This window comes from Dermacentor andersoni, chromosome 3 (assembly GCF_023375885.2).
Source record: "Dermacentor andersoni chromosome 3, qqDerAnde1_hic_scaffold, whole genome shotgun sequence".
NCBI lineage: Eukaryota > Metazoa > Arthropoda > Arachnida > Ixodida > Ixodidae > Dermacentor > Dermacentor andersoni.
In genome coordinates, this window is record NC_092816.1 from 5,337,678 (window position 1) to 5,363,511 (window position 25,834).

The window sequence follows — 25,834 nt, forward strand, 5'->3', positions numbered from 1 at the left end:
CAAGGCGAGACACCGCCTCTGAATACGTGCGCCATGTTTTCCCACTCACCTTTTTGCCGTCCAACTCGTGGGGACCGCTGGCTAGGACCTTGTCTACACTGGCCGGGTCCGAGAAGGTGACGAACCCGAAGCCCCTGCAAGTGGGACGACAAGCAAGCATTCGTGAGAAATCACCGCACGGTGGGGCACGCGGAAAAGGAAGGCGCGCTTTATTTGTAAACTTCATTCAGACAACCTTACCGACATGCAAAAGAAGAGCGCAGACTAAGAGATCCCATAACAGATCAAAAGGTTAGGCATGATTAAAGGCCTCGCCTGTGATCGTGTGACGCTGGTGTCGAATTTGCGTGTGCGCCCTCTTGTGCAACTATCCATGGATTGCGTACACGTACACATCAGCGCTTCACATGAAAGCCGGCATGAATTTCGGCTGCGGCCGATCACATTTGACAGAAAACAACGCATCGTGGTGCAAAAACAATCAACAGCAATAAAAGCAGGAGATAAATTGACAACACATCTTTTTTTCTTCTGTTTAGAGCCATGCACAACTTATTGTAGACTTGCACCTTTCCTAACGCATTTTCATATGGCTAACAACTTCCCGTTCCTTTTCCAAGCCAATCTTTATCCAGGAAGAAATGAAGAGATGGACGAACATTGGAGTTCGTTTCCTTGTTGGCAGTGTCCGGTGGAAGCCCTACGTGTATACCTTCGTTGTATGTCCTCCCAGTTCGGAATCTTTGGCGCTGCGGCGCGCGTCTTGCTGCAACTCGATCGGGAGGCACAAATGTTGGGTACGGCCGGTCATTACCGGAGACGGCAGTGCGCGAGCGCGTCGGTGGGGAAGGCCATGCGCCGGGGCGTCTGCGCCAAATGAACCGGCGTCCAATTAATCAACCACATATCGCCAGCCTTCTGGCCACGCGCCGCCTTCATTATTGTTTTTTTTTTCTTTCTCGAACGCGGTCAAAGAGCGACGAAGCAGCAAACGGAAAAATAGAAACCACCCGTGCAGGAAGAAAGGAGACAACGGAGAGCGACCCAATACGGCGGGGGACGTTATCGATAATGATTCGTCAAAGTTCATTAGGCCCGCCTCGACTCCGGCCGGTCTTCCTTCGATCCGGGTGTTCGTGGCGCCGCTCATACGCGCGCGCTCGGGAGAAGACGAGCGCGCAGGAGTAGCGGCACACAATCGGAGGGAGGGAGACTTCTCTGCGCACAAATGTCACTTCTGATAGTAAGTTCTCTTTCGTGCCACCGTCTTCCATTTTCATAGGCTGCCAGTTACTTTATGCACGTTAGATTTAATCATTACACTAAAGGCCCACAAGCCATCCAAACTCATATCAGTGATCGAGTCGCAGATTAGATTTTTCAGCCTTGATAAAGAAAACGTTTTTCAGTAGTAGCCCGAACCTTAATGGTTTGACAACTGGGACGTGTGTGTGTGTGTGTGTGTGTGTGTGTGTGTGTGTGTGTGTGTGTGTGTGTGTGTGTGTGTGTGTGTGTGTGTGTGTGTGTGTGCGTGTGCGTGCGTGCGTGCGTGCGTGCGTGCGTGCGTGCGTGCGTGCGTGCGTGCGTGCGTGCGTGCGTGCGTGCGTGCGTGCGTGCGGATGTTTCGGCGAGGTCGAATCAAATGTGACTGGCGGGATGTCTCAAGCTATTCCGGGCGAGATACGTTCGCGGATCGGCTCGCGTCTTGGACGGTTCCACATCCCATATTCTTCAGTATAGTGGCTGCTTGCTGGTACATCTTGTGCACACCACTTCGTGTGGCTTGTCACCAAAGAAGAGAGGCGCCGCTTAGCTGGCGACGGCATTGTGTTTGTGGCCGGCCTTCTCTCAGGCCAGCCTGTGCAACTTATATATGCCTAGTGGTGAAAAAAAAATGTGACGCATTATTTAAGATGTGCTTCCGGTTTAGACGGTGCGTTATGTGTGCTTACGTGCAAACATGTCAGAGAACATCGCCGCAACGAAATCACAAAGATATCGAGGCTGCCATACAATTCTGAAAAAATATACATATGTATAACAACCTCGTTGGCAAGAGCAATATACGACACCACATGAGCTATAACAGGCAGCTTTAGCCCAAATTCCAATTGACATCTCCATCCCATGTGCGTATGTGGGACCAGGGACTCTATGGCTGCACTGAGGAGGACGCCGCGCGTTTATTCGCTCTCCGAGATTGGCTGGGACGCGAGGGCACCGCTTTTATCGCTGGGGTCGCCCACTGGACAGAAATGGATGTTCCCAAAATCAGACTCGTATAGCTTTCGGTGCGCGTGCGTGCGTGTGCCGTCCTGCCGCTTAGCCTTTGCCCGATTCTGCGTCGGAATATATGGCCCGAAGGTGTCAGTCGAAAGCAACGCTTTTCCTTCCTGTGGGGCATGGCTGAGCGCGTCTGTTACCACACTGTTCAGAAACCGGTTTACATGCCCACCGAGGTCACACCTGAATTGCACATCTGCTGCGCAGAATGCGAGACGCGTGCAGCGCAAACAAGCAGTTACGTTGTAGTCCATGTGTAATCAATGCTCTTTTCTTTCACGGCTATTAAGCCCGGCTTCAACTCGGTATTGCGCAATAATAATACAATCTCGAACGCTACGTGCAGCAGCTATGATGTTCACGCTATGGAATGGAAGCAGCAGTGTTGCTTTGCTTTGATGGTCCCAGGGGCGCGCGCCACATCATTTCTTTCGCTCGATTCAAGAAAGATGCGACTCGAATAACGAAAGGTATCTGTACAGCGCAACAGGAAGAAACGAAGACAAGAGCTTCGTTTCTTCTTTTCTTGCGCCTTACAGAAGATGCCGTTCAATGATGACCGACCAAAAAGCCCGTATCGCCGCCCTCGTCGCATAACGAGCGCGCACAGCTATAAAAAGCGGACTTGCAGAGCAGCAGAGGGGCAATCGCTAAGCGCGCGTCAATCGAAACTCAATCGACAATTTCCGTTTCGCCTGCATCACTCGCGAACGTCGAATTGGAACACCGTGCGCACGCGCACTCATGGGCTGCGTGCTGGGGGCGATTCAAACAACCGAGCCGCATCAGTGTCCACAGAGTGGGGCCTCGCAGACAAATGTTCCTCCTATCTGAACACTGTCGTCCCTCGGTGAATTCGCAAAACAACAACAGCAACAACAGCAGCAGCAGCAGCAACAACAACAACAACAATAACAACAATAACAACAACAATAACAATAACAACAACAACAATAATAATAATAATAATAATAATAATAATAATAATAATAATAATCACAATCACCGGAGCAGCAGCGGCGCCGGCTGTGCGGGGCAAGGGAGACAAAATAACCAGATAACTGGCCTTCGCGCATAGCGTTCGCCACAAGCGCTTCCCGGTTAAGATTACGGTTGCATAAGCTGCTACAGCCAGGAAGCGGGAACTCTAGCACACGAAGAAGAGAGTGACGTAACTACACTTTCGTATGTGAAAGAAGAACCCACGTAGCAAGTGATTTGTGTTGCGACATTGCTGTGGGAAGGCCACGTATAGTGAGCACTGCTGAAGAGCATCGACATAAGAGGCACGGCGAAACCGTCGTTAAGTGCGTTTCTCTTCTCTCTTTGTAGGTGCATAAAGTAGCGGCGCAAGCGAAGTCGCCGTCCGTCGAAACATCTAAGGCCAATAATCAGGTAAAGCGCACGTGAATGTCACCTAGTGAATAATTTGAAGCTACGTCGGAATGTATAATCGTTCGTTATGTACAGCTTCATTTTCTAACCATATTCGCAGCTTGGATTGCAGACCAATATTTTTTATTAATTTTTGGGGGACGGAATGGGGTTGAGACAGTGATGAAATACTCTTTGATGACAGCTGTGGGGATGCGCGACTCTCACGCGTCCCCTGATATTGACACGTGTACATGATGATCTTTCCCGGGTGACCATGTTGCACCGCTTGCTTAACAAATGCTATCGCACAGCACAGGACGCGCCTGCATGTATCCGAAGTTTCTGGAATGTTATATATGCTTCTATCCGCTGTCTGTTGTCGCCGAACCTTGTGTTATCTGATTTCATCGCGTGACGCGAATGGTGTAGAACTTTGTGGAAGGCACGCAGGTCCCAACGATTAGTCTGGAACATTCGACGACTGCTGTATAAAAGCCGACGCGCTTGAGCCGCTGATCAGATTTTCGACGATCGCCGACCGTGTTCGCCGCTGTCGTTGTGCTATAAGTGTAGCCTGTTTTTGTGGGCACAGGTTCGCCCAATAAAAGTTAGTTTTGTCTTTCACAGTATTGCTACTGTGTTCTTAACGCACCACCACGTGACAATATGTTGTTTTCTCGCATAGCCCCCGTCTCCTGTAATCCGGCTTCGCCGCGTGGCTTTACTCAGCGGTCGGTATGCTTGCAGGGTAGTACGAGAGATGGCGCGAGTGTTGCTTTGCTAACGCCACCTAACGGCGGGGTTGTTTGGGCGCAAAAAGGAGAAGCTCTTCCTCTTTGGCTCCTGTTCGCCAAGCGGCGCGGACGTCCTGCGCGGGCGTCGATCCATGTTTCTGCGAGACCATCTCGCGAGGCCTACCCCGGAATGGACGAACACGGATCGTTCGAACGCGCCACCCTTCGCGTGACCGTTCGCGTGACCGTTCGCGCAAACGACCAGGCGTTGTTGTCCAGCATGGGGCGAACATATTCGCTCGTTATCCGGTCGCGGTGAGTCGGACTTCCGGAATTCGTCGCGCGCCCATCGGCATGTTTTGTGGATAGCAACTCGGCTAGCAGGCATTAGTCTATGAAAGGTGCAATAAATGCCCTTGTGAATGTTTGCGCTCCTACTGTGTTGTTGTTCCTTTGTCCCAAGAGCACGGGTGAGAACCCCGCACAACGTATAGGTCGAACGAGAACGCAGCGCTGAATTGAAGCTAAAACATAGAAAAGAAACAAGGGGGGAGCCACGCAGCAGACGACGAGAAGATGGAAACGCGGAATAGAAAAAAAAAAACGAAATAAACGAAGGGCCAGCGACGCGAGGGCGCACAATTGGATCGAGCAGAGCGGCGCATCTATTGGTGGCCGCTTCATTGAGTCGAAGCAGCCACAACGGGCAAAGAAAATGAATCAATGGAAGCAGATGAACGCAAGGCCATTGGCAATTGCGCCAACCTAAAGTGCCGTTGCCGGGCAAGGAAGCAAGGACAAGAGACAGTGATGCGCTACGTGGCATTTGTTAAAACGCAGAGTGGAAGGCCAATACAAGTGGACGGCGCTTGAACGAACTACTCTTGCTGTCCGCTGTGAAGCGTGCATCACACGTTAGCCAGCTGCTCATGTCGTTAGCGTAAATAGTACACTCTGAACTATAGCCCATCCGTTCCGTCATCCTGATTGCATTTATTAATGCGAAATCATTATGTGCCTCGTTATGCGAAAACCCGTCGCATAGGATATATAGTCCGCGGCGTGACCGAATGATAATACCAAAAATGGACGACGACGCAAAGAGTGAAAACACGTCAAGAAATCTTTGGATTGAGCTCAAATTTCTCAAGGAGGTTCCCGTAAATTAAGTAAATTAATGGCCTTGGAAATGAAGGTTCGGCAGCATGTTACACTCCTGTAACACGTGAAAGCGAATGCCTGCTGCACACTTGGCAATGCATTAAAGGGACCCTGACACGATTTTGACGATATTCTACAAACGTACTGAGTCGTTAGAGTAGGTCCTTCTGATCATTAATTGACACATCTAAGTGTTCCGCGTAAAGCGTGTAATTTATTATAAGGTTTTAAAAATGCACATCGCTGCCGATCGCAGCACACTCCTGGGCGGAATTTTAAGCCGCCCCTACCCATATGACGGAAATCGCCAATTTGACGTCAGTGGGGCAAGCTATACGATTGACTGGCCAGGGCGCGCGATCGATAATTTTTCCAACTTTATGGTAAACAAATGATGCTTATAATAGTTGGAGTGTTAGTTAATTTGTTTTTATAGAAAGAAAGTAACAGAAAGAGAATGCACAAGAAAAATTGTTCAGTACACTTAAGCACTTCCGGCACACAGCAAGTGTCGTCTACATGTGTTACAACGTGCTCCGTCTTTGACGAGAGCTCCGCAGTCAGTGTCGGCCTGTCTTTTCGCGAGCGCTATGATTCGACTTTGTTGCGTTGTGGACTGCAAACGTAGCGACTGGCAATATGTCAAGCTGCGACATCGTGTCCTTCTGCAAGCCAGTAGACGAGCGGATTGGCTGCAGCGCATTGGACAGCCGCTATCCGATGGGCGCCAGGATTCGCGCGATTGCGGCCGTCACTTTACACCGGAAGAATACTACCGCACTAGCGTTTCGCGAGCCCGGTATTAGGGTAAACACAAGCGCAAGGGGACAGGGCCTGGCCGTGTCCCCTTGCGTGTCGTTTCAGGGGAGAAGCGCAAATGTGAATGGTCTGCACGGTGCAGCCATCTGGTGGCGTAGAGCTCAACCACACACAGTAGCAGTAACAAAATGTATTCTTCTTTGCTGCTGGCGTAAATTTTTCGCAGGAGTGTAATCGTTAACACGTTGTTTTCGTAAATGTTTGAAATGTTTTACACTTCGTTAGAGCAATATTAGCTCTTTCTTTGGCTGGTTAAGCTCTGCGCCAACGGGTGGCTGGAACGTGGAGACCGATCATGCAGCTCACGTACGTCTACGCTAAAGTTCCTTCATCAGCTTGAGTTTATTATGCCTTCACCGTTCCGTCGGAACGTTCTGCTAGTGTGTGATTGCCGGAATACCAGACACGTTCGGCGCTACGACAGAGTGCTCGCAACGCACTCTGCTTAGATAGCTCTCGCTTGGGGTTGACAGCCAAGCCGCTAGCGGAGACGTATCGCGCGGGCGGGGGCGCGCTCCAAAACAACCGGAAGTGGACGATGTGACGTCGCATCGTTACGCAGAACCAGTAAAGGCGGAGCTTATCCCCGATCGCTCGGCGAACGAGTTGAGGAAGAAAAGCATGGCTAGGGAGGAGGGTAACTTGTAATCGCTTGTAGCTCCATTAATACGTAACGCTTCACTTAAATTGTGGTGCGAATGTTCTACTTAAGCTGTACCCTACGCGTCTACAAAATTTGCCCGAACCGTTTCAGGGCGCTTTAGGTTGCACGATCGGGGGGATCCGACTTGTTCAAGCAAGACATAACGGGCCGCAGTGTGAAGCAAACGTGTGGCAAGTTGTTAGCGCTTCGCGCTGCTCTCGACGCGTCGCGGCGCTGCTGCCGCGCGCCTTCTTCGACTTCGACGCTTAGCTGAGGCTTCGCGCGCTCGTATAGCGGCCGGGGTGAGGTTCGCGCCAACGACGTTTCTCTTCCAGTTTGCGTTGCATCCTCTCGGCAGGGGAAAGCAGCACTCGCGCTGGAACGCCGTGCTCCCGGCGCTTCGCACCTCGTTTTTCGCTTGGCGAGCATCCTCGGCCGTAGCGTATTTCCGAGGGGGGTATGCATTGCTTTATCGATGGTTCGGATGCTTGTTTTGAGCTTGCTCTTTATTGAAACGTATGCTGTTGTGTGGGTGATTTCAACGAATGCATGTGCTGCTCGCTTCACTTTGCTGAGCGCTTGCAGCCTGCGCCTTAAGCGGGTATGAGCCATTGCTTACAAGAGTATGAGCCATTGCATCTTTGCTTGCTTACGGAGGTATGAGCGATTGCTGATGATAATATTTTTTGTTCCATTCGACTTGACGCCGCTTCTTTTTTTAGGTACAAACCAATGCAGCGAGCCACTTAAGGCTTCCGCCTTAAGATTTTGACAATTTTGGTGTGGGTGGTGTTCGAACCCGGGCCTCCGGGGCGTGAGACGAGCCAACGCCTTGACGAGCACGCTTTTCCCCACGCCACCGCGGCTCCACGGTACTGGCTGACTAAAAGGTGTACCCAGTGCGTGCGTCATTGCACAGGTCACGTCGCAGCGCTGACTATAGACGTGTGGCCTAGTCGGCGGGCACGTGACGGCGCAGCCAATGGGCAGCAGGTGGCGCCACGTCATGAATGTATAAAATGAGTGTATTAAATAAAAAGCATAATAATTTACAATTGAACGGCGCTGAGCGATCTTTCGAGCTACAAATTCGTCGCGGGCAAGCGAGCGCGTTCAGGCGCTTGGCGCTGTTTTCGTTTTGCCATACAGAGGCGCAGTTAGAACGCAGGCGACAGCTTGCGCGGACGAGGAACGTACGGAAGAAAAAAAAAGCATTTCAACAAAGGGACTATAATGCTTTCGCATTCCCACACGTAAGCAGTCATTAGTGTCTCTGCCGAATTTTTTTTTTTTTTGCCTTTTTTTAATCGTGTCGTGCTACGCATCGATTAGAAAGGGAACCTACAAGGAATGAGACGTGGAATGACCATATTCTGTGAACAACTGAGTAGGTAACGCACTTTGGACAATTGTGGAAAGTGCATATAGACAATTTCAAGCTCTCCAAATTACCGCGACTTCAGGACGAGGGCAGGCGGCATCGTATTAATACATTTGAACAGAAGCACGCGGAGAAGGCATTGGGACTGCAACGGACTTGCAGAAGGTGCTTGCAGTGTGGGCGTGCTTTTAGAGCACAGCTTTTAGGCGCCCATTCCTGCGGCGAGCGTAGGCGTAACCTGGTCGTGCCCTGGCCGACGCCGCGTTGCTATTGGCCTAATGGCATCACGTGGGACCTCGTGCCGGCTTTGGTCGTTTACAGTCGCACTCCACCGCCATTTTCGCTTGAAGAGCGCGCACCGACTGGCGAGGAGCGCATATTGGCGATATTGCTTTCCCGTGTTCTTTTGGTTCGCGAACGCCTTGAACTAAGTTTTGTGCCAAGTGCGACGTCGCTTCACGGCATTTTCCATCACCGTTAGCTGCTGCACCTTCGGATGGCAAAACAGTTTCAGCAAAGGCAAGAAGTTCTTGTCGGTACCGTCCCGTAAGCGCGACGGTTTAAGAAGAAATACACAAATTCATCGAATTGGGAGGGAGAGCTTCAGACTAACATCCTTCGCACAATTAGGCGAGGAAAGTTGCGAGATAAATGTTGCGTACCTAACTGTAGCGCACGCGATACATTCGGAGACGTCATGCTGTGACGTTAGCGCTCGTTTAGATACATTGAAAAAAAAACACTATGCAGATTCCACGCACTGTGGGAATCGATGTAAGCGAAGCTTTATCGATAATTATCGGTGATGGTGACGGCGAAAGCTTAATTTCTTCAACGTTTAGTCCAACAGGAGGGTTGATCTTAAGCGTTACTTTGCGTGCGCCACTGCTGTTCGTCAGTGTCGTACACGGAACACACTGGGAGAGGTGTTTGCTTGAGCTGTTGTTGTGCACCATATTTCATAACGTCTTAGAGGGTTCAGCATTGTCATTGCCTCACATGGCACATCGGATCATGGCAGAAGTATCAAACTTGAATTGGACTATGGGGCTGTACGTGCCAAAACCACAATCGGATTATGGGGCACGCCGTAGTGGCGGACTCCGGAATAATTTTGACACATTCATGCTCTTTAAGCTGTCCCAAAATCTAAATGCACAGGCGTTTTCTATTTTGCCCCCGTCGAAATGCGGCTGCCGCGGATGGCATCAAATCCACGACCTCGAGCAATGCCGTAGTCGCAAAGTACCGCGGCCGGCACAAAAGTTTATTTGACGGTCGACCGCTTCCGTAGTGTCGCCTGGACCCTGCGGTGCGCTTAATGCAGCTCTGCTTCTGCACGCTCTGCGTAGTTTGTCCGTTTGACATATTTGCATGGTGTTTATTTTTGAAAAATAGCAGCAACGTACGGTACCGTACCTTGAACGTAAGCTTATCCAGTCTCCCCGCAACCGCTGTCTTATTCGCAAGTTCCGTAGACTGTCACGCCACCCCGCGGCCATCGGCGAATTTTTTTCCAAAGAGCATCGGAGTAACCGCAGGCGGTGAGGCGGTAGCGCATTTGCTTGCTTTCTTCGCGGCGGCCAGTAGGCGTGATTATCTGTTTTTAAGCATCGTTTGTGCAAGATGAAATTCAAAAACAATTGCGTGTGCTGCGTGCCGCAAAGCACCACCACAGTTGTGGCAAGTGAAGTGAGTCTCCACGCCTTAGATGCGGCAAAGAAAAAAAATGGGTTGTCAAGTTTAGAAGTGGCAAGGCCGGCACACCACGGATGTAAGTGTGCAGTGCGCATTTCATCGGCAGTGAGATTTCCTAGAGCCACGTAGTTAAGAAAACGAAAGTTCTTTCCTTATGTGCATTCTTTTATTTGTTTCTATACGGAGAATCGATGCGTTAGTTAGAAAAACAGAGCTCGCGACAGTGTATTGCAGCAGCGCAAACAACGGCGTGGCTTTGATCGCGAGTATATGTATTGTACGTGGCCGAGCGTTGGAAGCATTTGCTCAGGTTTGGCCTGCATCAACTCGCAGCGTGTGGTTGCCGTGGTGTCTCGTTTCGCCAGAAAGGCACGTGTTCGTTCTCGCTGCATCCCTAGGCCATCCGCGCCGCCGAGCTCGAGCTCTGCACTTGTGGCCAGCGCAACGAGAACATACGAGCATTTAACTTGAAGACTGGCATGTTTGTAGCACTTTGTCGCAGCTCTAGAGCAATGCTACAGTAGACGTACGTAGACGGGCGTAATATTTGACCGTGTTTCACCGGCAGCAACCCGCAGTGTCGTCACCTTTGTATCGTCCCGCCAGAAACGCGTGTGCGCCAACGCGCGGCCAAGCTTTGCGGCTACAGTGGCCCCGAAAACAAGATCGGTAGAGCATAAAACAAAGGCACCGAATTAACGACGTGAGCGCAACAAGCTTCTGTCGTGACTCCTCGTTACTCGAACGACAATACAACTGTACCAGCGAAAAATAAAACAACCGGCATGTCTTTCTTTACGTCTGCATGCGCTAACATAGCGACGCACAAAAGATGACGTCTGATATATTGCAGTTGTGGTAACCTTAGTGACATCTTTCCTTTAATTGTCGAATATAAATATCGCCTCATACAAACTCAATCCGTGAAAGGAGCTCGAAAACATCACATATGAGTAAGATTACTCTTTGTCGCGACACTGCAATGCGCGAAAGGCAAGCTTTGCGGACCGTTGCGATTAGCACGAAGAAAAAAATAAAAAGAAACAAGCTAGCGTTCCTTGATAGAACGCTCCCGGACATAAATTCCAGCTCGTGCGGCTTCTGCGGGGCATGTGATGTCTCCAGGCAAAGCCCTTCCACAGCGACAGACGATACGCTGTAGGCCTTCACATCGCAACAAATAGTGTTCTTGGTGTTAATGACCTCTTCCCCTTCAATAAGGCAACGTATCCGCGTTTCTGAGGCGTCTATGCGGCGCAGCATGTCACTTAGCGACAGTGATTGCGAAAAAGGTAGAGCCATCTTGAAGCAATAAGCCCAATACGAACTGACGTGAAGGACGCACATGTGCTCGGGGGTTCTTATAATCTGTCTGGTACTGAGTCGCCTTGCGCGCCACCTATAGGCCACGGAACTTGTGAATAGAAATTCTATGCTGTACACGAAGTTACTCGGAGCTAGAAAGCCAATGCGAACGCTTAAAGCGCCCCGCCCTTCTATGCGTGCATTCGCTCTGCGATAGGTCGTCTGCTACGCTCAAGCGTTGCGAGTGGCGCCACGGTCGAGGAGGGAGCGCGAAAGAGAGGAGAAACAAGGAAGAGCGAAGGCGGAGGAGGAGAGTGTCGCTACTTTATACGAAGTTTCATACCGAGGACAATCCCTTTTTTATGCAACCTACAAATTGTCGCAACGAAAAACGCTGATGAGCAGGCCGAAAGAATTTAAAAAGTGCCGCATTAGGGGACACTTTGTTACGAGCAGTAAGAAAGGCGCCTTCCCCCACAAACAACGCTGTTTTTCGTCGGAACAAAGTTCTTTCAGCCAATGTTGTACACCCACCACCTCTTACGCAAGCCGTCACGATTTCTTTGTGGTATCATAAAAGCCGCATAACCACCTTCAAGCTATCTTGCTGTAGTTGTATGCGCTACAGCACGGCATAGCCCTAACACAACACCGCAGGAAACGCAGCGTGCAACGTTCGCTGCTCCGAGCGAGCCGAGCAAAGGAGGAAAATGGCGCCAACGAAAAAAAAAACAAGCAAGACGCAAGATCTGCGTGTTTCCAAGGGCAATGGTAGAGAGACCAATCACCGTGCAGAAAAAAATTCTCACTCTCCCGTAATCGAGATGTAAGCATGAAATGGCTACCAGCAAAGCAGATTGGTTGGAGATTATACTAAAGCCACAATGTTAAAATGGGTGTAGTGCATGTTCGCAACGGCACACTCCACCACAGCACACCACACCATGCCATACTGCGCACTCGTCCACATGGACGCAATAGTTTCCTGTCACAGACAGAACCTCATTGCAAGTCTCTCGTCTTGGTCAAACAGCTATCCGCGGTGCGCCGGACGCTACCGGTTTGGACGCTGCCGGACGCACCGCGGACCTCACTGACCGCGGCGTTGAAAAGAGCACAGGCAACTCTGTCTCAGCGCCAAAAGATGACAATAAAGTGTATAATGCCCTGTATCCGCCTTTCGAACGCCGCTATTCGGAATGACAAATAAAACTGAAGCGCACTAGAAGTCACAGCTTTAGTGATATTGTGAACAAACATTTAGAAGAACTCGGAAAGAATGTTTTTGCAACTTGTTTGGGAAGTAACTAGCGTATCTAATGGGGTCTTCACTGGTTGCCCGGGTGAGCTCGTTTTATTCTCGCAACTTGCCCGGATGTCCTCGTTTGAGGCTCTGGCTTTTAGCTCAAGGTCGCATGAAAGTCGCCGACAACAGGGCCTAAAGGAATTCTTTCTTAAAATGGCCACAAAACCCGGTTTCGACACAAAGCGCCTTTTCTCGGATTACAGACTCCGTGCCATGTGTAACACTTGTGAGCCACGAGATACCGAGAGATCAGCTTGGCAGGCAGCGAGACCTGTCTGTTCAGCGCAGTAGGAGAGCTGCTAGCAATTCGCGCAACCACTCGCACGCAACAACGCCCATGATGGCGACGCACGATGGTAGTCACCGTGATGGTAGTACACAATCGTAGTTAGCTGCGGAGCCACTCAGTCGCAATTCCTCCGAGGTAGCCGCCTGTGATTCGCTGACGCGGACAGTCGCTTCGACGACGCTCCCCCTAAACATAGATGCACACAGTGCGCCTAGCAAAAAAGAAAAACAGAAAAAAAAGAACAAGAAGAAACGAAAGCGCCCTCACTCGGGAGCCCTCCTCCTGCGGGAGTAATCACGGCTCTGCGTGGTGATCGAGAGCAGCGCGTCCGGTCATAGCCAGGAGCAATTAACGCGTCGCTCGCTCGAGAGAACGGCATCACAAAAGCTCGTCAGCGTTTCTCCGATTTCGCCAAGTGGTGGTGTTCCTGCGCGAGCGCACGGACCGCCGGAATAAAAGCGTGCAGTGGTTCCAGGACAACCTAAACGCTACGTTTTTGGCTGTGTCGCGGTTATGTGCCAAGCTTTAACTTCGTGTGAAGTGATAAAAGCACGTACGTACATCGAAAAGCGTGCGGCCTAAACGTGTGGATTCGTCCAAAAACGCGCGTGTAGATAGGAGATAAACACGTCACGTACCCGTAACTGCACAGCAACGACGTGTTACGCTGTGTCTTGTGTCGCATCCGTAATCTGACAGTCACAAAAGTAAAGCTAGCTCCCGGAGCCGAAGCTCCACATACTTCTTGATCTTTGCAGACGACATCGCGATCTGGTCAACAGACAGAATCTTGATAAGCAATGTAAGCAACTACAAAATGCTCGAGATGCCAACAACGCATGCGTGCAAAGAGCTGGCTTCCAATCATCAACAGAATAGACCCCCCTCCTCACCCCATTCTCCTAAGAACTCCAACACAAAGGCAGTCTCCGCTTTCTGTTGTTCGACAGTAAAATAAGAACAACGAAACGTTTGCAATCGCCGACAGCGGGACAGCAGTGTTGCAAATTCGGCTGCAGTTTCCGTATGCGGTTTGTATCTATCTTTAACCTTCTTTCCTAAGACTTACTGGTGGGCTAGTTGGTTAGTCATGATGGAATATCGCAGCGCACTTCGAAATAACGACGTAAACAGAATGAACAACAAAGTGCTCGTGTTCGTTTTTTTGTGTTACGCCGTTGTTTCCAAGAGCGCTGCCATATTTCATCATGATCTTTAACCACCAAGGGATGAAGGCTTGCTCCTCGTTTTGCAGATTACACACGCCAAAGTGCAATGTGAAGTGAAAGCGGAGAATGTCGGTGTCCGCTTATGGGCCAATTGATGAAAAGAAACCTAAGGAAAGCGGAAAGGGATCAATGCCTGCGCGTGGCTTTGCAGGTTAAATACGAAAGAGTGTAATCTGAAGTGAAAGCGGAGCATATCGGTGTCCGCTCATGGGTCAGCTGATGAAAATAAAGCTGAGGAGAGCAGAAAAGGGATGAACGCTTGCCCCTCGTTTTGCAGATTACATACGAAAGAGTGCAATGTGAAGTGAAAGCGAAGAATATCGGTGTCCGCTTATGGGCCAAATGATGAAAAGCAAGCTAAGGTAAATCGGTGAGGGATGAATGCCTGCTCGTGGTTTTGCAGGTTACATACGAAAGAGTGCAATGTCAAGTGAAAGCGAAGAATATCGCTGTCCGCTTATGGGCCAAATGATGAAAAGCAAGCTAAGGTAAGCGGTGAGGGATGAATGCCTGCTCGTGGTTTTGCAGGTTACATACGAAAGAGTGCAATGTGAAGTGAAAGCGAAGAATATTGGTGTCCACTCATGGGTCAGCTGATGAAAATAAAGCTGAGGAGAGCAGAAAGTGATGAAGGCTTGGTCGAGGTTTTGCAGGTTACATACGACATAGTTTAATCTGAAGTGAAAACGGAGGATATCGGTGTCCGCCAGAGGCGTAGCCAGAGGGGGGGGGGGGGGGGCTTATGGAACTTCAGCCCCCCCCCCCCGAAATTGTTTCGTACTGTCCATGCACCGCCGACCAAAGCAACCCCCGGCGCCGGAAATCATTCTGGATTTTGTCTAGAACGTCTTTTTCACGCTCGAAAAGCCATTTCACCGCAAAAATTGCGAACTCGGGCTGGATTTCGCGGCAACGCCCATGCACCAGGAGTCACATAACGCAAGCAGCTCCATCTGAGCACAACGTTTCAAGGACGTTTTGATGGCGAACGGGCTCGCCGCGTCATCTCGCGCAGGCCCGGAATCTACACTCTATCATGGAATCTACGGAGCGCGTGAATGTCAATTCGGAAACCTTATGGGTATAAAGTTCTCATAAACTTTTCACGTGAAAGGTGCATTGACATTTCCAAACGTGTGCTTTAGTTCTTCAATTGCGGAACTTTGTAAGTTTAATGTTCCCATAAATGTTTGACTCCAAAGGTTCATTAGCTTTTCCAAAGTCGCACATCGGGCCATACAACGAGACAAGCCAAATGAACACACTATCAGACAAGTTGACAAAGCCGGCAGTGAGGCCCGATGAGACGAAGCGTTGTGCACTCGTGCCATTATGTCTCATAAAAAAGAACATCAACATTTTTTTTCACCTGCGCCAAAGCATCCAGTGAAAACACTAAAGCTAGCCAAGGTAACTACGTTCTTATTTATGTTTTCTACTTTGAGTTTTAATCGCGAGGACACATTGAGCCTCTTCAATTTTTTTGTTCTCGCTCCCCTACCCGCGGGCTGCCAGAGCCAGCCAGAGCGCATGCGTTTTTCTCGTGTTGCCCCGACCACCGCGCGGCGCACTTCGGTGCGCGTTCGGTTTTCTCTGGCCGAGTGCATTTTCGCCTGGCAGAGTTTTGGACGCTTTCTAGCTAGCAGACGAGAAAAAGAAACAATGGTCGCTCGCCGCCATCACTGTGCATACTCGACGGATTGCACCGCGTTCGCTTGAGCGCAAGCTCTCCAGAAAGTCTTGTCTCGCCGGTGTAGGATACCGAGCAGTAGCGCATGGTTCTTGGTGGACCAAACGTCTCGTGTTTTCTTCGATATTTCTTTAATAGCCACATTAGTTGCGTAAAGTAGGCTTTCGATTGTGAGCAACATGCTTTCCTTTGCGTTTCTTTTTCATTACGGCGCCCCGCCCCACAAAAGGACAAAAAAAAAAAACGTTGCGGCGCAGCGAATTATCGCATGGTGAAATTTCTATTTTGTTACTTCCATTGCGGCAAGTAATGGGTCATGGGACGCTTCAGCTGCCGGATACTCTTATTATATTATTGCGATAGCAATTATATGGACACTCTAGGCGCATTCCTGCCGTCGCCGTCGCCCTCATGTTCCGCATAAAGTCCAAGGGCGATAACATCGTGACCGCGCGCCGCATGCTGTATGCGCGAGGAAGGGGGGGTGGAATGGGTCAGCCGACGATGGTGACTCAGTCTTGTGTGCGCAAAGGAGAAAAGCGGGGAGCAAGCGCGCCGCTTTCCGTCGCGCACGATACATCGGGGGGAGTGGATGGAATGGGGGCGGGATCTAGGATTCTGTGAATGTGTGATTGTGCAACGTGTTTATTTGCCTTGTTTGACTCATTATACACCGTGACCTTTTCTTAGATACGTAGATTTATTGGAGACTTATACGTATGTTTAGATATCTTGCTGCGAGGTTCTGTGCATACGTGAAGTGAACTTTGTTTCCAGTGGCACTTTTTTGCCCTTTATCAAGCTGTATCTTCGCATTTATATATTTCATTATATCTTCGCATTTATAATGTAAGATGGCGAGTCAAATGAAAGTGAGCCTACCCACCCTGCGCAATTATGGTTCTGTTCATTATCTGCAAGGCCTGCGTGTAGCACACAGGCGTCTCTCATTTACAAAAGTGGCACGCAGGTGTGAGGATAAATGTTCTTTAATGCGCTCATACATTGGGTTGAACATGGTTGCGTGACGTAATGGACGCTGCAGAAGTTGAGCAGCGTGGTGCCGTGAGGTTTGTGACAGCTGAAGATGTTTCCCCCCTCAAAAAATTAGTCAGCGTATGGCTGCCGTGTACATTGAACATTGCATTTCATTGGCCACTGTGAAGCGTTAGAAGAAACGGTTCAAAGAAGGACGTGAAAGCTGCAAAGATGATCCCAGACCGGACCAAAGCCATCATGCAATCACCCCTAACAAAATTACAAAGGTTGGTGAGCTGATGACACAAGAACGGAGGATAGGCATCGATGAACTGGCAGAGCGTGTGAACATCAGTCACGGTTCGGTTCATCGTCACCGTTCACGCCATAATTCATGAACATCTCGGTTATCGGCTCTTGTGTGCGCAATGGATGCCCAAGATTTTGAACAACCGCCAGAATACGGAGAAGTTCGGCGCTGCCTTTACTCATCTGATCCGGTATTACGATGAGGGTGACGATTTCTTGTCTGCAAGTGTGATCGAGGACGAACCATGGAGCCACTACTACGAGCCTGAAACACGATGGCAAAGCTTACAATGGAAACACTTGAATTCACCCCCCCCCCCCCCCCCCCCCAAAGAAAGCAAAGGCCATCATTTCCGCCGGAAAGGTGTTGTTGACTTTTATTTTTCGATCGTCAGGGGCCATTACTGACAGAATGTGCTGAATCTTGAGAGGCTATCAATTGTTTCCGATATTGGGAAACGCCGGATCGGCTGCGTGTCGCAATCAAGAACAAACTACGTGAAAAATTGACGAATGGGTTCATCTTGTTCCACGACAATGCCCGTCCCCACGTCGCTGATGTGGTTAATATAAAACTGGCGAAGTTCAAGTGGGAAACGCTGCAATATCCGCGATACAACTGAGGTCTGTCGCCTTGCGGCTTCCACATTTTGGGCCAACCGAAAAAACAGCTCATGGGAACCAGATTCGTCTCGGACGATGACGTGAAAGTCAGTTGCAGACATTTTGAAGCAGCAACCCAAGGAGCTTTATGAGACGGGAATTACGCGACTCGTTAGTCAATGAGACAAATGTCTAAATGCTCATGGAGGCTACATTTAGATAAAGTACCCCGTTTGTCATATATTCGCATTGGCTCACTTTTATTTGACTCGCCCTCGTATATTCTGCAGAACTCCTGTTTTTTATACGTGCCCTCTGTTTCATTAGTTTCATTAACATATTTGTCCTCAACTTGTTCATTTCATGGCCTTTACATTTTTCATATCAGTGGCATGCACTGCTTTGCTGGTTTCGAACTGATGTAGTTCTAAAGTTCGTGTGATATTTTCTTTACTTCCTAAATAGACAAAAAACATGGAAGCATTGACATCAGTTATGTTGGGCACAATCTTTGGCACATACGAGTATAAAATTTTATGAAAAAATACATATTTTACTTGTATTTACAGTGCGTAGCGTTCAAGAATTCGTTTGCAGCATTTTTGGAAATGGCAATGCAGTTATTATTCATGTATTTAATCCCTAGGCAAATTGTTTAAGAGGAAGCTTTAGCTCGGGCCCAACTCCGACGCGGCCTATTCACATACATGTAAAGCGCAGAAACGCTTTTCTGAGATAACTCCTGAATCGCTTTTAATGAAATTTGTTGCGTTTGAGAGCGTAAGTTAAATTATAGTGTCTGTTGGAAGCGTAACTTCGATTTAGGGCCCGAACTTTGTTTAAAATAGTTTGAAAAATTCGAAACTTCGAAAAAAATAGAAGCACGAAGTTTACAAATTAATAGCTCTGCATCAAGAACAGATATCGCGGTTCTGTAAACGGCATCCATTACGCCATTCAAAGCGGACAAATACGATATGTCTATTTGTATCTTATGTGAATTTGTTATGTTATGTACAAGGGTTCTGCAAAAGCCGCGTTTCCATAATACTTAATTTCTTCAGACTCATGTGTAACATCAGTTTTGTCCGCTGTAGATGTACTATTATGTGCAATTCACAGAAATGTAATATCAATTTTTATTGCTTACTTAGAGAGTTGTAAACTTCATTGTCTCGTTTTCTGAAAATTTTCGATTTTTGCCACTTTTCAATAAGATATTGACGACATAAATCGAAAATTCGAAACAAACAATCACTAGAATGTAAGTTTTTCTTTTAAATGCAACAAACCTCATCAAATGTGGTGAAGTGGTTGCCGAGAAAAAGGAATTCTCCTTCTACATGTATTTAGATAGGAGCATCCGACCTAATGTTTCCTCTTAGGAGGAGGCCGAGCTGCATTGTGAGCCCCCCCCCCCCCCGAACGAAATTTGTGGCGACGCCACTCGTGTCCGCTTACGGACCAACCAATGAAAAGGAACCTACGGAGAGCGGAGAGGGATGAAGACTTGCTCGTGGTTTTGCAGGTTACATACGACAGAGTGTAATCTGAAGTGAAAGCGGAGCATATCAGTGTCCGCTTATGGGCCAATTGATGAAAAGAAAGCTAAGGGGAGCAGCAAGGGATGAAAACTGGGTCGTGGTTTTACAGATTACATACGACAGAGTGTAATGTGAAGTGAAAGCGGAGGATATCGGTGTCCGCTTATGGGTCAATTGATGAAAAGAAAGCCAAGGAGAGCGGTAAAGGATGAAGCTTGCTCGTGGTTTTGAAGGTTACATACGACAGAATATAATGTGAAGTGAAAGCGGAGGATATCGGTGTCCTCTTATGGGCCAATTGATGAAAGCAAGCTAAGGAGAACGGAAAGGGATGAATGCCTGCTCGTGGTTTTGCAGGTTACATATGACATAGTCTAATGTGAAGTGAAAACGGAGGATATCGGTGTGCGCTAATGTTCCAATTGATGAAAAGGAAGCTGCGGAGAGCGGAAAGGGCTTAAAAAAAAGCAGTGACAGTGGCCTAGACGCGCAACGCTTTATTGCGCAACACCCACCACCTCGTATCCAACGCTAGAACGATGGGAGCAAAGAAGAGTTTGTGGGTTGACTTTGGAAGAGAAGTAATGTCACCTGTAGGTAGAGGCACTTTCCACAACCTCCCGCCGTACGCGGAGCATGTCTTTCCATAATAGCGGAGCCAAAGAGCGTATAGGCAGGTGATCATCACGTCAGAAGGTGAGTGACAATGTGGCCTAAATTACTAGCCAAAACACGGTAAATGGCGTCAGTATAGAGAGTTGTTGTCCGCTCTGTGGTATCGCGACGCGAAGTTTCTATAAGATTCTACAAGGCTGAATTGTGCTCGTATCCGATTGCGCCTACGAAGAAATGACGAAGCAGGCCATCTCTAGAAAGTTCGCAGAAATCAAGAACGCACGCCTCCACTAATCAAACACTGCAACGATAAAATATCGGCCGTGTTCTTCACGAGCAGCGCACAAGAGGAAAAACGAAGCGCGCGACTTGCCATGTGTGCCTCTTTGTGTGCCTGCGCTGGTTCTCGCGAGTTTTCGATGGGAGTAAACATTTCTCGATCGAGAAGTCGCGAAGGCTAACGGATTGCATTGAGCGTGACCAGCCTGCATAGGTGTGTACGCTCTATGCAGAAGCCAAAACCTGATGTAATCGCTAACCCAAATCGCTGCTCTCTGTAGGGTTGCACTGAAGACCACGGTGCTGTGAGGTTTGCAGGGGTGCTCTGGCAAGCGTGCCATCGGTATACTGCTACACGGCATACGTAGCGTGCCTTCCCGGGGACCTTCGATGCCCCAGCGGCTATTGGTGCTCGGACAGGACGCAGCCGACTAGCTGGCGTCGAGCCACGGTTTCTCGGCTGGCTCAGAAACCACGGGACTGACCATACGAATTTCCCAACTTTAGTGTATTTAGCTCAAGCAGCCTTCTAGAAATGTTTGCCTTCTAAATAAGATCTACCTTTGCTTGAGGGAAGCACGTACAAAGTCTAACCGCAATGCCTGGGTATTCGCATCGGCTGGCACTTGGCGCCGCTGTTTGGTATTTAGGGTTTTGTAGAGAAAGCCATTTTGGCTCGGCTCTCTGGGATATGCGCCATTAGTGTGTTCCGTTTCACTGGCAATTGACTAATTTATGAACGTCACCTGCGCGAAACTGAGCCGTGCCTCGAAGCATGCAGGGCTCACGAGGCATCGATGGAAAAGTATTCAGAAGCTTCTCGAATCGCTATAGGGCGGCCAAATTTGCAGCAGTGGATACAGCCTGCCGGGGAGCCCGTTCCCCTCGTGCGCACTGGCTCCAAGAAGCATTGCTGCTTCTGCGATTCTACACGCACCCCCTCCGTGAAACCACTTTCTCCCCAGAAGGGAGGTTGTACCACTGTGCAGAAGATAAAGCACCTTTACCACCACCTCATAGCACCAGATGCCTTCGCAAGGCGTAATTGGGATATTTAGCTTGCGTTCATTTTGTCTTCCGGCGTAAAAGGAACGCTAAGGACACAGGACTTAGGGCAGGCGCCTGCTGAGCTGTATAATTCAAAATAAAAACAGCGGTGAAATACTAAACTCGAGCCTAGTGCGCATACGCTCAAAAGAAGATATCGCTCAAATCTATTTGACCATAAACAGTAGAGGGACCTAATACGGAATTATCAGTTTCTTCTGATGCGCAACGACTTTCTCGCATGCTTTTATTTGCGCATTGAACACGCTCGTGCGCTCTACCTGTGCAGTGTTGTTCCCTATGTGCCTAAGTACCGGTTGAGGTGCATCCCAAGAACAGACACCTTCTCAAAGCAAGTACCAAATCCCAATTTTGGACCATATATTAGCCTCTAACCAGCTGGTCAACAATATTTTCGAGCCACTGCATCTCACTTAGTTTTCAGAGAAGCCCTCCCATATTTATTTTGGTGAGTATTTGAACAATATCAAGAAGAAATAAAGCAATAAAGACATTCTAGGTCAGGTTTTTCTTGTATTGCCAGTTAAATGGTTAAGCTGGCGGTGAGAGCGAGAGTCCAGGGCCGGGAATCTTGTGCACCACATTCCTCGCTCTGAACGGTGTTGCTACAGGGCAGACCTGCGGCCGGCAATTGCTGAGCGTTCTGAGGGTGAAGCGCTTTACAATGGAGAAAAAACAATATGTCGGCAAGAAACATTCGCTACCTCCGCTGCTGTGGCAGAGAGCCATTTGACCTCCCCCAGCCCTCAGATAGGGGCTGGACCGGTTCGCACACGTCGTGTTTCAATCTTATCTTATCGGCCGCGCAGACAGTCCGAACTGGGAGCACTGTTCAGAGCCTGAGACTCTGAAGCACGCGTGTTGCGACTGCCCTCGCTGCGTGACACCGCGAGAGAAGCTGGCGCGCAATGGAGCTCTCTCTGATATTACTCTTTTGGCCTGGAAGGTAAACCCGCCGTGTTTGCTCAGTGGCTATGGTGTTGGGCTGCTGAGCACGAGGTCGCGGGATCGAATCCCGGCCACGGTGGCCGCATTTCGATGGGGGCGAAATGCGGAAACACCCGTGTACTTAGATTTAGGTGCGCGTTAAAGAACCCCAGGTGGTCGAAATTTCCGGAGTCCTCCACTACGGCGTGCCTCATAATCAGAGAGTGGTTTTGGCACGTAAAACCCCACAATTTCATTGGCCTGGAAGCTAAACATTCTGACCGAACTGTCTGTCTGGTTGTAATAATTAATTATAATTAGGGAGCGTCTGTAACCAAACAGTGCGTTTACTACACCCGACGTTACCGAGCCAACTCAGCTTTTTCCTCAGTGGTTAACTACCGATGGTGCTAGAGCGCCGCTTTTAAATATCCTTCACATAGAAGGACGGCAGCGGACAGATAGCGTCACTGGGGATAGTAGGCAGGCGTTAAGCAGTTCCCATAAGTGGGCTGATCCCGAAGATAGTGCCGGGCCGACCCGCAGCGGAGGTGAAGCAGGCGTTAAGCACTTCCCATAAGTGGACTGATCCCGAAGATAGTGCAGTGCCGTGCCGACCCGCGGCGAAGGTGAAGCAGGCGTTAAGCACTTCCCATAAGTGGGCTGATCCCGAAGATGGTGCAGTGCCCGGCTGACCCGCGGCGGAGGTGAAGCAGGCGTTAAGCACTTCCCATAAGTGGGCTGATCCCGAAGCTGGTGCCGGGCTGACCCGCAGCGGAGGTGAAGCAGGCGTTAAGCACTTTCCATAAGTGGGCTGATCCCGAAGAAAGTGCCGGGCCGACCCGCAGCTGAGGTGAAGCAGGCGCTAAGCACTTTCCATAAGTGGGTTGATACCGAAGTTAGTGCAGTGCCGGGCCGATCCGCGGCGAAGGGGAAGCAGGTGTTAAGCACTTTCCATAATTGGGTTGATCCCGAAGATAGTACAGTGCCGACCCGACCCGCGGCGGAGGTGAAGCAGGCGTTAAGCACTTTCCATAAGTGGGCTGATCCCGAAGAAAGTGCCGGGCCGACCCGCAGCTGAGGTGAAGCAGGCGCTAAGCACTTTCCATAAGTGGGTTGATACCGAAGATAGTGCAGTGCCGGGCCGATCCGCGGCGAAGGGGAAGTAGGCGTTTAGCACTTTCCGTAAGTGGATTGATCCCGAAGATGGTGCAGTGCCCGGCTGACCCGCGGCGGAGGTGAAGCAGGCGTTAAGCACTTCCCATAAGTGGGCTGATCCCGAAGATAGTGCCGGGCCGACCCGCAGCGGAGGTGAAGCAGGCGTTAAGCACTTCCCATAAGTGGATTGATCCCGAAGCTAGTGCAGTACCGGGCCGATCCGCGGCGAAGGTGAAGCAGGCGTTAAGCACTTTCCGTAAGTGGATTGATCCCGAAGATAGTGCAGTGCCGGGCCGACCCGCGGCGGAGGTGAAGCAGGTGTTAAGCACTTTCCATAAGTGGGTTGATCCCGAAGATAGTACAGTGCCGACCCGACCCGCGGCGGAGGTGAAGCAGGCGTTAAGCACTTTCCATAAGTGGGCTGATCCCGAAGAAAGTGCCGGGCCGACCCGCAGCTGAGGTGAAGCAGGCGCTAAGCACTTCCCATAAGTGGGTTGATACCGAAGATAGTGCAGTGCCGGGCCGATCCGCGGCGAAGGGGAAGCCGGCGTTTAGCACTTTCCGTAAGTGGATTGATCCCGAAGATAGTGCAGTGCCGGGCCGACCCGCGGCGGAGGTGAAGCAGGCGTTAAGCACTTCCCTTAAGTGGACTGATCCCGAAGATAGTGCAGTGCCGGGCCGATCCGCGGTGAAGGTGAAGCAGGCGTTAAGCACTTTCCATAAGTGGGTTGATACCGAAGATAGTACAGTGCCGACCCGACCCGCGGCGGAGGTGAAGCAGGCGTTAAGCACTTTCCATAAGTGGATTGATCCCGAAGATAGTGCAGTGCCGGGCCGACCCGCGGCGGAGGTGAAGCAGGCGTTAAGCACTTTCCATAAGTGGATTGATCCCGAAGATAGTGCAGTGCCGGGCCGACCCGCAGCGAAGGTGAAGCAGGCGTTAAGCACTTCCCATAAGTGGGCTGATCCCGAAGATAGTGCAGTGCCGGGCCGACCCGCAGCGGAGGTGAAGCAGGCGTTAAGACTTTCCATAAGTGGGTTGATCCCAAAGATAGTGCAGTGCCGGGCCGACCCGCGGCGAAGGTGAAGCAGGCGTTAAGCACTTTCCATAAGTGGGTTGATCCCGAAGCTAGTGCAGTGCCGGGCCGACCCGCGGCGAAGTTGAAGCAGGCGTTAAGCACTTTCCATAAGTGGATTGATCCCGAAGATAGTGCAGTGCCGGGCCGACCCGCGGCGAAGGTGAAGCAGGCGTTAAGCACTTTCCATAAGTGGATTGATCCCGAAGATAGTGCAGTGCCGGGCCGGCCCGCGGCGGAGGTGACGCAGGCGTTAAGCACTTTCCATAAGTGCGTTGATCCCGAAGCTAGTGCAGTGCCGGGCCGACCCGCGGCGAAGGTGAAGCAGGCGTTAAGCACTTTCCATAAGTGGATTGATCCCGAAGATAGTGCAGTGCCGGGCCGACCCGCGGCGAAGTTGAAGCAGGCGTTAAGCACTTTCCATAAGTGGATTGATCCCGAAGATAGTGCAGTGCCGGGCCGACCCGCGGCGGAGGTGAAGCAGGTGTTAAGCACTTTCCATAAGTGGGTTGATCCCGAAGATAGTACAGTGCCGACCCGACCCGCGGCGGAGGTGAAGCAGGCGTTAAGCACTTTCCATAAGTGGGCTGATCCCGAAGAAAGTGCCGGGCCGACCCGCAGCTGAGGTGAAGCAGGCGCTAAGCACTTCCCATAAGTGGGTTGATACCGAAGATAGTGCAGTGCCGGGCCGATCCGCGGCGAAGGGGAAGCCGGCGTTTAGCACTTTCCGTAAGTGGATTGATCCCGAAGATAGTGCAGTGCCGGGCCGACCCGCGGCGGAGGTGAAGCAGGCGTTAAGCACTTCCCTTAAGTGGACTGATCCCGAAGATAGTGCAGTGCCGGGCCGATCCGCGGTGAAGGTGAAGCAGGCGTTAAGCACTTTCCATAAGTGGGTTGATACCGAAGATAGTAGAGTGCCGACCCGACCCGCGGCGGAGGTGAAGCAGGCGTTAAGCACTTTCCATAAGTGGATTGATCCCGAAGATAGTGCAGTGCCGGGCCGACCCGCGGCGGAGGTGAAGCAGGCGTTAAGCACTTTCCATAAGTGGATTGATCCCGAAGATAGTGCAGTGCCGGGCCGACCCGCAGCGAAGGTGAAGCAGGCGTTAAGCACTTCCCATAAGTGGGCTGATCCCGAAGATAGTGCAGTGCCGGGCCGACCCGCAGCGGAGGTGAAGCAGGCGTTAAGACTTTCCATAAGTGGGTTGATCCCAAAGATAGTGCAGTGCCGGGCCGACCCGCGGCGAAGGTGAAGCAGGCGTTAAGCACTTTCCATAAGTGGGTTGATCCCGAAGCTAGTGCAGTGCCGGGCCGACCCGCGGCGAAGTTGAAGCAGGCGTTAAGCACTTTCCATAAGTGGAT

The 25,834-nt window shown here is 50.3% G+C and overlaps 1 protein-coding gene across 3 annotated transcripts in view; it reads right to left on the reverse strand.

The window, feature by feature from the left end:
* The window catches only part of Rbp6 (RNA-binding protein 6), a 1,068,785-nt gene that overhangs the window by 728,745 nt on the left and 314,206 nt on the right, over nt 1-25,834 (reverse strand). For all 3 annotated transcript variants that reach the window (XM_050169782.3, XM_050169781.3, XM_050169783.3), the window contains exon 4: nt 50-134. In XM_050169782.3, the coding sequence (XP_050025739.1) occupies nt 50-134 (85 nt within the window). The remainder of the gene's footprint in view (nt 1-49; nt 135-25,834) is intronic.